This window comes from Globicephala melas, chromosome 16 (genome assembly GCF_963455315.2).
Source record: "Globicephala melas chromosome 16, mGloMel1.2, whole genome shotgun sequence".
In the NCBI taxonomy this organism is placed as follows: domain Eukaryota; kingdom Metazoa; phylum Chordata; class Mammalia; order Artiodactyla; family Delphinidae; genus Globicephala; species Globicephala melas.
Genome location: NC_083329.1, coordinates 60,571,931 through 60,584,842, shown reverse-complemented (window position 1 = coordinate 60,584,842; position 12,912 = coordinate 60,571,931). Strand labels below are relative to the sequence as shown.

The window sequence follows — 12,912 nt, the reverse complement described above, 5'->3', positions numbered from 1 at the left end:
GGCCGTCCCTTCTTAGTGCTCAATGCTCCTGCACGGCTCACTCACCCTCGGCTCCTTTGCTGGACCGTGAGAGTAGCGCGGCAAGAATGGGGTCTGCTGTGAGCATAGCGCACCGTGGGTGCTCAGGAAGTGTTTTTGGAATGAGGGAATGAATGAACGAACGAACGAACGAACAAACAAACAAACAAATGCCCTGGTCAGACCAGCCCTCTCGCTATCCTGTCATCCTCATCACCCTTTGTGCCTGCTCTGGTCACCAACCCCAAGTCCACCCATCTGTTGGTTCCCAGCTCACTGACGACCTTTCTTGGAATTTTTTCCTGGCTTCCTCCTCACTGGCCCAGGCATAGACATCCCTCTCCCCTCAGCTCTGCTGGAGTTCACCCTCCTTACGCTGCATGACTTCCCACTGAATTGTAGCCACACCTGTAACGTTCACCGACGTGTAAGTGGGTTACTTTGGGGCTCCTGGTCACCAAGGTGGCTGAGTCTTTGGGACCTGTGGGAACCTCCCACAGGCCTCCCAGGGCATCGTGCTCAGGGCTGAATGCAGGCAATATGGGCAAAGCCAGCTTGTCGATTGAAGTGAGGACATGATGGTGGCTGGGCAGCCAGGGGTCTCGGAGCAGGTCGCTGCACTGCCATGTACTTGCTTGGCCAAATCACACGACTTCCAGACCTCTTCCTCTTCGGGGAACCGGGGCTACAGCTGTCTCAATTGTGCCTCCCTAGCCTGGGGGTTTTAGAGATTGAAGCACCCAGCAGTGCCGGCATTAACAGACGTTAGAACGCCGCGGTTATGTGTTGGGATTGGGCTGGGGGGTCCCATCTTCAGCCTCATTTCAGTGTCTCGGTGCTCAGCAAGAGGGGTGTTGGTGTGAGTATCGTCCGAGACCTTCAGTTTGTCTTGTCTCTCCTGGCACCCCTGTATCGTAGCAGAGTAATACTAAATGTAGCTGTTACTACAGGTGTTCCTTCCGGATCTGCAGATTTCTGAGTTCGTCCAGCCATCCATTCCATTTTTCATTCTTTTACTCATCCTCTAGATGTTCATTAAGCCCCTGCTGCGTGCAGGGCCCTGTGCTAAGCCACGCTTTCCCGATGATTCCACGGGCCCCTGCTAGGATGACTCCTCAGAACAGGCAAACGGGGCCCTTTCTCCCCTTGTCTCCCGCGCTCCTTATGCTCGGTTTCTTGACATCTGACATGGTTCTTCCTCAGGATGAGGGACCTTGATATCTCTTTGCCTTGCCAGGGTTGTCCCTTTGGCCCCGCAAGGCCACTAAAGCCAATGTCTGGGGGGCTCCCAGGGAGCAGGTCTGAGTCCTGCCTCTTGGGTCATGACCAGGCGTGGGCAAGCCAGACAAGGAAGTAAGTTGGGAGATTCGGACTCTCCCAGCGCCCACAGAATCGCCTCCGTGTCCACACACCTCTGGCCTCCCTGCCTCCAGTCTTGAAAGTTCACCGCGTCCCTTGCACAGCTTCCCATACACCCTAAGCCTGATTTTTCCAGGCTTCTAATCCGTTTCCGTGCCTTGATCTGGGCCCTCCATGTCCCTTTACAGTGTGGAGCCCTGATTTAACGCAGCACTTTCCCGGCCAGTCCAGGGTAGAGGAGCTCCATGGCCTGATCAGTCCCCCAGGCCGGAGGACCCAGGAGCCCCCCATCCCCGGCCCTGCCTCTGCTGGCCCAGCGCCTCCATCCGGACCCTCGCCCACTCTCCCTCACTCCCCCTTTTTATCTGCAGCTCCCAGCATGTTACGCCTCCCTCTATCAGTGTATCAGGTCAGCATGCCTCATCTAAAGTGTATATATTACCTAATAAAATTCTTCTTATTTGGGATTATTGCATCAAATTTTAATTTCCTCACTCGAGCAACAGCATGTCGGCCTGCCCGTCAGTGAAGGACCGATAGAAGGTGAAAAGAGCGGATAAACTGCACAAATTACTGCCAGCCGATGCCTATCAGCCCTTTGACTGGAATTGACTGGAATTAAGGACTGAGAAATAGGATTTTCTGCCTCAGAATCTGCTGTGGCAGCTCCTGTCGGAAGTCTCTTCCGGACCCATGGGCTGCCTCCCCCCAAGGGCGCCTCCCACTCCCGAAGCAAACTGCATGTCATCCTTTCAAGTCCTTAATCCTGTCATGGAAATGGGGGAGGGGCATGGTGCTGGGCCGGCAGAGAAAGAGGTAGACAGGCCCCCTGAGGCTCCAGCTTCAGCCACTCTCCTGGCCAGCTTCTTTGGAAGGAGGCAGCCACAGAAGGGAGAGTCCTGTTCCTTCTAGAGCAGTCCCAGCTCGTCTCAGCTCTGCCCCGACTTCCCTACTGGTACCCAAGCCTCAGAGGCTGGGGCTGCCTGGCACCCTCACTCACCCCCTCACCACACCTTGAGCCGCAATCTCCCCACATGTACCCTCACTGTGAGAGGTTGTGAGAAAAAAGTGAAGGAACCTATGCGGGAGCCCAGCACAGTGCTTGGCACACAGTAGGTGCTCAACTAATGCTAGCTCTCCCTGTGAGCTCCTAGCTCTTCTCTCTATAGAATTCCCAGAAAACGTCTTCCCTCCAGGGTGGGGATCATTAACCTGGGGTCCTGCGGGGCCTGCATTTTGCTGGAATTGTTTGGAACGTCACATGCATGCATAGTCTGGGAAGAGGCCTCTTAGCTTTCATCAGATGCGCACGGCGGTTCCAGGCTCCAGTGAGTAGTGACAGTCACTTTTATAGCATTTTCTGTGCACCCAGTGCTGTTTCAAGTGCTTTCCATGTATCCCTTGCTGAGGTGTGGGACTGTTGTAATACCCACTTTATAGATGGGGAAAACCCAAACGGTGAGAAGTTAAGTAACTCACGCAAAGGATTCAGATCCAGACAGGCTGACCAGAGTCACACCCTTAACCCCCTTGCTGTACTGATCTTCCCCCAATAAGGAGTTGGGACCCTGCATGCCTGTGCACCTTTAGCTTCTCGGGGGAGGGGTTGGGGGCGGAGGTGGGGGCCTCATTTCCCAGGAAGCCTCCTGCTTGCAGTGTGGGTTCCTATGAAGGGAAGAAGCCCTGTGGCCAGGTGGGCCCCAACACTAGCCCTTCTGCGCCCACCTACCTGCTCTCCTGGCCATACCCTGATGCACCCCAAGCTGGGGTACCTCTCTGGAGAGCCAGCCAAGCAGAGTGCACCCCTGTAGAGGGGCCCAGGCCCGCGACGGGCACTTCTCCATCCTCTCATCTTTGGAAATAGTTTCAGTATATTGAAAATATAATCACTGAGACTGAAACAAGAGCGGTGGGTTCCCAGGAGCCCCTAGTCCTCCCTGTTAATTCCTTCTCATAACATTTCCAGTCTTTGTGGCTGCACTTGTATTAAAAGCTCAGGGTTTTATTAAAAATGGATTTATTTATCCAAAAAGATGAAAACCCAAACTTTGTCAGGAGCCTTTTAGAGCTCTCTTCGTGGAAGCTCAGGTGTGGCTCTTCCGGGGGAGAGCCAGCCTCCTTGCCGTCTGGTCCTGGCTCTCCCACTGGGCCATCTGAGCCCTGGCCCCCCAGGAGGACTCCAGGCTGCCAAGGGCAGGGCTACCCGTGGGGAGATCCTCACAGGGCTCTGAGGGCTGAGGGTTCCTTGACCACCACCTCCCCTCTTTGCACAGGCCAGCGCTGGCCCCCTTCCCGTCCTCCTGAGGCTCACTGACCACTCCAGGCCCTGGTTGTACGTCTGCAAGCATGCAGCTGCCCCTTGAGGTTTATTGTTTAGCGACTGTCTGGAATGGTGCTTTGGTAGGCACTGGGCCCAGCTGACCTGGCAGGCCAGCCCCTGCCCTCAGCAGGCCAGGGGCAGCCAGGGGACCCTCATGCTGGAACACATGTGAGGCTCAGATTGGATGGGGCTGTGAAAGAGGGAGCTGACCCTGTGTTGAGAAAGCCCTTCCTGGCAGCTGGAGCCTCAGACCAGAGTCCTGGACTCTCAGGCCTGGGGACAAATCCAGGCCTCTCTTGTGTAAGGAGTGACACCAGGAAAGGCATACCCCCAAAAGACGCCCCCTGGAGTGATGGGGGGAGCCGTTTGTGTAGACCCTTCAGATCTAATGCAGTGCTTCCCAGATGACCTCCCACGTACCCCTGGGTCTGAGGCTGTTAAGATGTTACACAGAAAGAATCTGTCTTCAGCTCAGAAAACGGGGGAGAACAAAGGGTAACAGATTTCTTTCCCGCTTTACTACTTCTGGGAGCCTTTACCACATTAAAGCCCATCGTGCAGCTCCAAGGGAGGGACAGGGAATGTATGTTTTCCCATATTTGGCATGAATTAATACATGTAAAGTGCTTACACTAGTGCGTGGTACATAGCCACAACTTTCATAAATGACAGTTATCATTACTATAACGACCTGTTACAGAAGCAGCATCTCCTGGCAGGCAAGAGCATTTTGGAGCCAAAGTACCTGACCTTGAATCCTGGCTTCACCATTCCCTCTTCGCGGTGGGACCTTGGAAAGGCCACTTAACTCGTGGTGCTCAGTTTCCTCATCTGTAAAATAGGGCCGTCTCCCAGGGTAGTTGAGAGGGTGAAATGAGTTAATACATAAAAGGCGTTCGCAGCAGCGCCAGGCACATAGTGAGTGCTGGAGAAGGGCCCCTGCCGCCACAGGTGCTTCACACTCTCTCACACAGCTCAGGTCCTCAGAACCCACTTCGAGAGATGCGTCTTTAATAGCATCTTTCTCTGACTTTGTAACAGTCTGTTTCCTCCATGGGATCTAGCTAGAGCTCCTGGGCGGGGGGGAAGAGCGGGGAGTGCAAAGGAAGGAGCCAGACCTGCTTTCTGTGTGGCCTCCGCCTCTGCGCTGTGTCCATTTCTCTGCTGGAGACGTTTCCCCTGCAACATTCTCACCTTCCCTCAGCCAAACCTGGGGGCGTTCAGGATTGCCGCACACCTGGGCTCAGGAGAGGCTGGAGTGACAGCACTGCCCCAGCAGGGTGAGGTGGCAGATGCCCCTCCTGTGTCCTGGCAGGGAGACCAGGAGGAGTCGGAGGCACCTTGCCCCCAGGGCACTCCCTCCAGGTCAGAGGCCTGCATGTCAGGAACTAGCCTCTTTCCACAGGAGAAGGTGCTCAGGTGGGGGTGGAGGGTGCAGCCTGCAGGCTTCAGTCTCCAGCTGATGACCAGTGAATATGTGAGAGGCACCAATGCCACAAGAGACGTTCATTAGACATGCAAATGCCAGGGTTGATATCTCCCTAGGGGTTGGGGACAAGGCTGTCCTGCTCTCCGTCAGTCAGGGGAACTGCAGCCTGGGCCAGAATCTCAGGCAGGCATGGCTGGTGTGATAGGGCCTGGAGAGCAAAGCGAACATTGCCCTGGGTGAGGGGCGACTCAGCAAGTGGTGGTGGTGGCGAAGTTAGGATCCAATCATTTGTACGTTCATTTATTCAATCACTTGGCCAATCAATTGATACTTGAGTGTGCCCATTATATGCCAGCATCTCTTCCTAGTGAGTCGTAGGCCTCCAAACCCCTGCCGGTGTTGTGTCTTTTTTTTTTTTTTTAAATTAATTAATTAATTTTTGGCTGCGTTGGGTCTTCGTTGCTGTGCACGGTCTTTCTCTAGTTGTGGCGAGCGGAGGCTACTCTTCTTTGTGGCCCACGGGCTTCTCATTGCAGTGGCTTTTCTCGTTGCAGAGCATGGGCTCTAGGCGTGCGGGCTTCAGTAGTTGTGGCGCACAAGCTTAGTTGCTCTGCGGCATGTGGGATCTTCCCGGACCAGGGCTCAAACCCGTGTCCCCTGCATTGGCAGGCGGATTATTAACCACTGCGCCACTAGGGAAGCCCCCTGGTGTTGTGTCTTTTGCCTGGAGCACCTTCCTTTTTGTTTTCTCTCTCTGGCAAACTCCCACTCACTCTTCATGAGCCATCCTAAATGTCACCATCTGTACAACCCTTTCCTCCAGGTGGACTTGTACACTCTGGGGTACATTTACGCATCTAAGCAACCTCATATCTGTATAGCAGTGTCTGTGCATATTGTGTGCTCCCCAAAAGCAGGGGTCCCCGAATCCCCATGTGGGAGTCCCAGCCCCTAGCCCCTTCTCCCCCAGTGCTGCAGGGAGAATGAATGGGGTGTGGGGCAGAGCCATGTGAGGCAGGAACTGCTGGTTGTAGTGTCGGATGGGGCTTGTTTCAGAGGACCATGGTGGCCTCCATGGTTGTCACGGTCATCCCTGGAGATACTCATTTTCAGGGTTTATGATGCTTTCATTCAGAGTAGTTGATTCATGATCTTCTCCTTTACTCAGGCCTTACTGAAAACTGAGTTGTTGTTATTCATATTAAGGTGGGGAAAAACAGACCAGAGGGGTGCAGCAAACTTCCTGAGGTCACACAGCATTGATGTGTGTTCGAGATAGAGACCAGACCTCTTGTCCTCCTGCTGGATGCTCCTCCATCAGCTCTTCTTCCCTGGGTGGTTTATTCGAATGAGGGGAGTTGGGGAGGGGCAGGGGAAGCAAGAGAATCAGCAAGATTGGGCCTCTCCAGTGGACATGGAGGTGTTTGCCCGGGGGCCTCAGCATATGTCCCAGGGATGATGGCCTGTGTACTCGGTACCTACTTCCTAGGCTGGCCAGGAAGTCCCCATGGGGAGGGAAGCTGTGCGTGCCGGGACAGCTACAAAGAAGAACAGCAGCCTGGGGGCTGGGCGACCAAACTCAAGTCCTTTCTCTTTCCCACCCAGGGCACGACGGTGCGTGTTATCACCGCCATCGACCAGGATAAAGGACGTCCCCGGGGGATTGGCTACACCATCATCTCAGGTAAGGCCTGGGCTGCCCTGGTCCCCCACCCCGACTCAAGAAGAGCTGCATTAGGAGTGTCAGGCTCTGCAGGACAGTGGAGAGATCTATGGCCATGTGGGACAGTGACATGAAGGGACCTGCCCCCAGGGACAACCTTGGCCAAAGGACCCAGGCAGGGAACTGACCGGCTAAAGGAGGGAGGAGCAGGGGAGGGGAAAAGGAGCTTGGAACAGAGGCTTAGGTGCCTGGGGCTGCTGGGTGGTGTTGGAAGGCAGGAGCGTGCGCCGCTCTCCGAGGTCTCAGGCTTCTGGGCACTTTGGGGCTCTGAGCCTAGGTCGTTGGTGACTCTTACCAGTGCTCTGGGATTTTCTTTGTTTTTCTTTACTCACTTGATGAAAAGATGGCAGCTGTTACATCACTTTAGAACTAATACAGCTGCAACTTCGGCTGATTTCATGCTCCTTTTACATTTCTGACCGTTAGAAAGTCATGTCTCGTCTGGAATGTTGCACGGAGGCACATAAGCCCTCCTTCCCCACCCAATCCCTTGGTTGAGCAGAACAGTGACTGAATGCAAAGAGGGTTCTGGTTGATGGGACCCCTCACCCCACGTCCCCACCCAAAGACTGACAAAGCAGCAGCTCCTTGGCTGTCTTGGGACTGGGTGGCTTTGGAGCAAGGCGGCTGGTGAGGTCCAGGAGAAACTGCTCACTCACTCACACACTCCAGACCTGTCCCTGTTCTCCCACCCACACCCACACCCCACACGTGGCCTCCCTGCCCAACCCGCTGGTGAGTGAACGGTCAGCCTGGTGCATCTGGGCAGGCCAGACTGATGGCCAGGAGGATGGCAGGCCACAAGGCCAGTGTCCACCCCATTGCCCCGCCCTACCACACTGCCAAGAATAGAGAGTGGCACTTTGGGGGCATTTTCTCCCTGAAGCTCAAAAGGCACCGATGTGTGTAGTGATCAAGAACGTGGATGGAGTCTCCTGGGCATCCTGCCTGGGGTGGCTCTCCATACCTCAGTTTCTCATCCATAAAATGGGAGCAATTAGAGTATCTACCTTAGGTGGTTCAAAAGTCAGAAGTCTCACTGTATGTCAAGAGCTTAATTAATTATTAAAGTACTTTATAAGTGTTAGTTGTTATTATTATTTCTGCCAGCAACTAATAATACCTTCCGGATGTTGAGGGTTAGCTGGTGTGGGGGAGACCCCTCACATCCTTGGAATGCACGAAATCAGGGCATTATGGGCTTCCTGTGACCTGCAGCTTCTAGCATAACTGTTATTGTGCTTCTAAGCCCAGGACCCAGAGCGAATGTCAGACCAGCTCATGTGGTCAGTAACAGCAGTGTGGGTTTGGGCCTCTGCTCCCCGCACCCCATTTCCTCCCCATTCTGATGCCCAGGACAGGACTCAACAAGAATTAAGCCCAATATGTACTTGTAGAATGAATGAATGAGCATCACTCTAGGGTAACGGGTATTCAAATTCCAGTATGCCCAAGAATCAGCTGGGGCTCCTACCAAAAATGCAGAGTCCTTGGCATGCGTGAAGATTCTCGTTCTGTGGCACTGCGGTGCAACCCAGGAAAGGTCCTTTCTCCCAGTGCTCCAGAGGTAGGTGGTCCTTAGGCCAGGATATGGAAAAGGAGGTCCTAGGAAGGAATCCATTCTGTAGGAAGGCAGAGTCCTCCTGGGAATTAGGGGCCCTCTCCTGGTGAGCAGAGGAGATGGGAGGCCCATGCTGATACTGGTATCCTTCATGAGTTTGTCAAATTGGGAAGCAAAGCAAGTGCCTCCCAGTGACAGGGGGCTTGTGCTGGAGCTCTGAGGGAACACCGGTGAGCCCCAAGGGTGATGGAGTTGGGGGCCTAGTATGAGGTGGCAGCATGGGCAGGATACCTGGCTGGGTAAGGGATTGTCTCCTCATCTCATTGGCTCTGGGCTGCTTCCAGACATACTCCTAGGTGGGGGTGGGGAGCAGGGAGCCAGGGCCTGGCCTGAGGTCATGGACAGACTGGAAATAATGCCTGCAGTGACACTGGGAGGCCATCCTCCAGGGCATTGGTCCATTTCAGGTCCGTGCTGGGTGTCAGGCCACCAGCCCCAGACCCTCAGGTCCTCTCTAACCTTCAGAGATGGCCCCGGTCACCCCTTTCCTCCGGAGCAGGAGGCTGCAGGGCAGAGCTGCTTTGGTATCTGGGCTGGGCTCTGAAGCTTAGAGTCTGGGGGCAATTGCCTGAGGCAGCATCCTGTGAGATTTCCAGAGGCACGCTCTCCTGGGCCAGGTTCCCAAGTGCAAACAACAGGACGAGGAGGGAGACCCAGGATGTGAAACGACAGGTAGGGGATGTGTGTGAAGGTGGGGGCAGGAGGCAGAAAGTTCTGGAAGACCTGGAACACTTAGCATAGTTTTATAGGATTCCCGTTGCCAGCACAGATGTGCCTTCAGGGCTTTTAGAAAGGATGACAGATGGGTTTTCTCTTACCTGCCAACTTTGATTGATTGGTAATGGCTGCCCGAAGAGGACCAGAAAGCCAAGCAGGCTCAGTGCCGTAATCAGTTGGTAGAGTCTGCCATGGGTGTGGAAATGGAGGGGGCAGCACTGCGGCAAATGTCTGCCATCCTCTCGGTGAGGTAGCACTTGGCGGGGTGGCCACGATGGTCTTCATTGTCATGGGTATTTGTCGCCACCCGAGCGCACCCAAATCCTTTTCAGGCAGCTTGAGGAAAGGGCAGTCCTCTTTCTTCCCTTGCCATCCTGAGCACCTGGCTCCCCTGCCTGCCCTTCTCCCCGGGGCCTGGGCCGGTGTGGACTCCCTGTGAGCCAGCCTCAGCCCAAACCCAAGCAGGCAGGCAGGCAGGCAGGAGGGCACAGTCCCCAGGGGGACAGGTGGACAGAGGCTAGGATTTGGCCTTTTCTCTACTTCCCCCAGCCGGCCAGTGTAGACACTGCTGCAAAGAACATTGTCTGCCGAGGGCCTGGCCTCACACACCTGCCTCTCCAAGGGTGTTAAGTCGCAGCCCTCTCCCAGGTGGCTTGGCCGGTGCCTGTTTGGCTTGAAGCAAGAAGAAGGGATGCCCTCCCGGGCCCCTTCATGCTCACCGCCCCGCGCTGGCCCTGAGTGCCCAGTGTGGGAGGCTGCTCCAGCCCAGGTGCTCTGGAACCATTTTCATTAGAAAGAAAGAACTGAGGGCCTCAGGGTCTCCTGGAGCTGGGTGCGAGTCCTGAGGGCACCGTGGGTGACCCCCAGAGCCTGGGCAGGTGGTCTGCCTCGCACACAGGCCTGAGCCCGCAGGGATCCGTGGCACAAGGTTAACCTGCCCAGCTCCCTGAGGCCCTGTCCCCTCCGGGCTGTTTACCATCCCTGCAGCCGGGGGGATTTATGTCCGCACACCAGTGCTTTCCCCGTTACTAATGACCCCTCTGTTTTGCCAAGAACAAAGAGGCCTTCAGACGTAAGTTATGGCTCCACTGCCATCAATTTTTTCTCAGCCTCTTGTGGCCAAACTGTGACCAAAGAAGGACAAGGTTTTTGCCCAGAGAGGACCTGGCACGGGCCCCGTCGCTCCCTCAGCCCGTGCCTGCCCTGCCGCTCACCAAGGGCATCACTTCCTCCAGGGCCTGACCTCTGGAGCTCTGCGGGCTCCTGTCCCCAGTGGCCAGCCCAGCCTGTGGTCTGAGCAGACACCCTCCTCTACCAGAGGGAGGTAGTCCTGCTTCAAGGGGCAGCTGCCCCGCAGAGCACTGGACTTGGAGTCCAGAATTGTCAGTGTGAGGCCCAGCACCCCCACCTGCCGCAGGGTGTCCAGCAAGGCGTTTGGCCCTCTTAACCCCATAATCCTCATTCATGGAATGGAGATAATAACTCCCGTGGCAGATGAGATGATGCCAGAGAGACTCTAAAGGGCCATAAAATATTAAGCATTATTGTCAAAGAAAGATCAGGACCAGGGGTCCTTGGGACTCCTAGTCACTCACTTTCTCCTTAATTCATTTAAGTATAGAGAAGTACGTGGTTGAGAGTGCAGGCTTTAGGGCCGTGTCCAGGGTGCTGATTGCTAGCTGTGCTGGCCAATACGGTTGCCCGTGTGGCCCTGGAGCACTTGAAATGTGGCCAGTCTGATTTGAGCTGTGCTGTAAAGATAACACACAGGATTTTGAAGACTTAGAATGAAAACCAGATTGTAAAATATCTCAGTAATGTCTTACATTGATGACATGTTGCAATGGTATATTCAATGTACTGGGTTAAAGATACCATACTGTTAAAATTAACTTTACCTATTTATTTTTTCATTTAATGTGGCTACTAGAACATTTCAAATAGCACATGTGGCTCACATTCTATTTCAATGAGCAGCTCTATTGCAGAGGTAGACCGCCTTGGGTTGCCTTCTACCACCGACCAGCTATGTAACCTTCCGAGCGTCAGTTTTCCAGTTTGTAAAGTGGAGGTAATAATAACCCACGTCTCACAGGGACGCTATGAGGACTCAGTGAGCTCAGACGCGGAAGCACTTAGCAGAGCACCTGAATCTGTAGCAAGTGCTCAACAAATGGGGACTCTTAATATCCACCCACAGTGGCTTGAGGGCCTTCTCTGTGCGAATGTCCTGAGAGCTGGTGGGGCCCGAATCACTGTCTCAGCCTCAGGAACCTGCAGGCAGTCAGGGGGACAGGCTGCAATGCCTTGGTGGAACACTGTGGAGACCAGCAGGGGCTGTGCTGATAATTGTTAACATGGAACAGTGGCTCCTTGGGGGGTCCACTAGTCCCTTCTTTCTCCTTTTGTGTATATCCAAAAATATCCGTCATGAAAAGTGAGAAAGAATCCGTGGGAGGGGGGAGCCTCCCCAGCCGTCACTGGGAGGGGAGGCTCAACGAGGAGAGATCATCTAAGCCAGCCCCGACTGATGAGCAGGAACCAGCCGGGAAGTGTGAAGGGAGGGTCTGTTGCAGGCAGAGGAACAGCGAGTACCAAGATCCCAGAGCAGGAGAGCGTGCAGCCCGATCTTGGCGCTGCAGTAATTGAACGTGGCTGAGCTCAGCACGTGAGGGAGGCCGTAGGGGAGGAGGCCACAGGGGGAGGCAGGGCCAGCCACGCAGGGTGTGGAATGCCCAGCCCGGGAGAAAGCCAGGCCCTGGTCCTGAGGGCAATGGGGAGCCAGGTCAGCAGGGGAGGGACGTGGTCGGGGTTGCCTTGTGAGAAGCTCACAGTGGGTTGGAGGAGGGCAGGTGGAAGCAAGCAGGTCAATGGGGAGGCATTTTCATTTTCCATAAACACCGGACTGATGAATTCTGTCATTTCACTCTCTCCTTCCTGTAATTGACACTAAACAAACCCTTCTCCGGTACCCGAAGGCCCTCACCACCCTGGGGTGTAAGGATTTGGTGAAGGAGCCCAAGCTAGCACTTTCCACCACTTTCTGCATTACAGCGCCATCTCAGCCCAGACACCACTTTCCAGGCTGAAGAGGCTTAACCTCTCTCATCATCCCTTTCCCTATCTGAGCCCTGCTTCCCTGGGCCTCCCGCAGTTCTGCAATATCCCCCAGGCTGAGGGGAGGGGAACCCCATTTGTTGGGTACCTGCTGTGAGCCAGGCACTGGCTGGACCCGTTTATCCCTCACAATAGTGTATGAGGGAGACATCATTACTCCACTTTATAGGCACGTAGAGCAAGGCTCAGGGACTTTTATAGACTGACCAAGGGTCACAGCTACAAAGCAGAAGAGCAGGGATTTGAACCCAGGTCTCTTGGGTTCCAGAATGTAGCCAATTTGCATGATGACACTGGTTCTCCAAGTGTTGGCTCCAGATCAGCTTTGCCTGGGAACTATATTAGTAATGAAAAAGTTTTGACCCCACCCTAAACCTGAATTAGAAACTCCAGAGGTGGGGCCCAGGTGACGCTGATGTGGTTGGTCTGGGGACCACCCGTTGAGAAGCTCTGGTCTAGAAGAGCACGTGTCATCAACAAGATAATATCACCCCCAAGGGGGCAAATATGTATTCTGAGAGGTAAAAAATATCTTACTTCTTTTATGTATAAGGCACAGATATACATACGTTATATCTGTGGTATTAAAATTTCATGCAGCTTTGGGG

General features: G+C 54.4%; 1 protein-coding gene across 1 annotated transcript in view; it reads left to right on the top strand.

The window, feature by feature from the left end:
* LOC115856345 (cadherin-23) overlaps positions 1-12,912 on the top strand; it is a 371,688-nt gene that overhangs the window by 127,234 nt on the left and 231,542 nt on the right. The window contains exon 8 of the mRNA XM_070043924.1: positions 6,732-6,810. Coding sequence (XP_069900025.1) covers positions 6,732-6,810 — 79 coding nt within the window. The remainder of the gene's footprint in view (positions 1-6,731; positions 6,811-12,912) is intronic.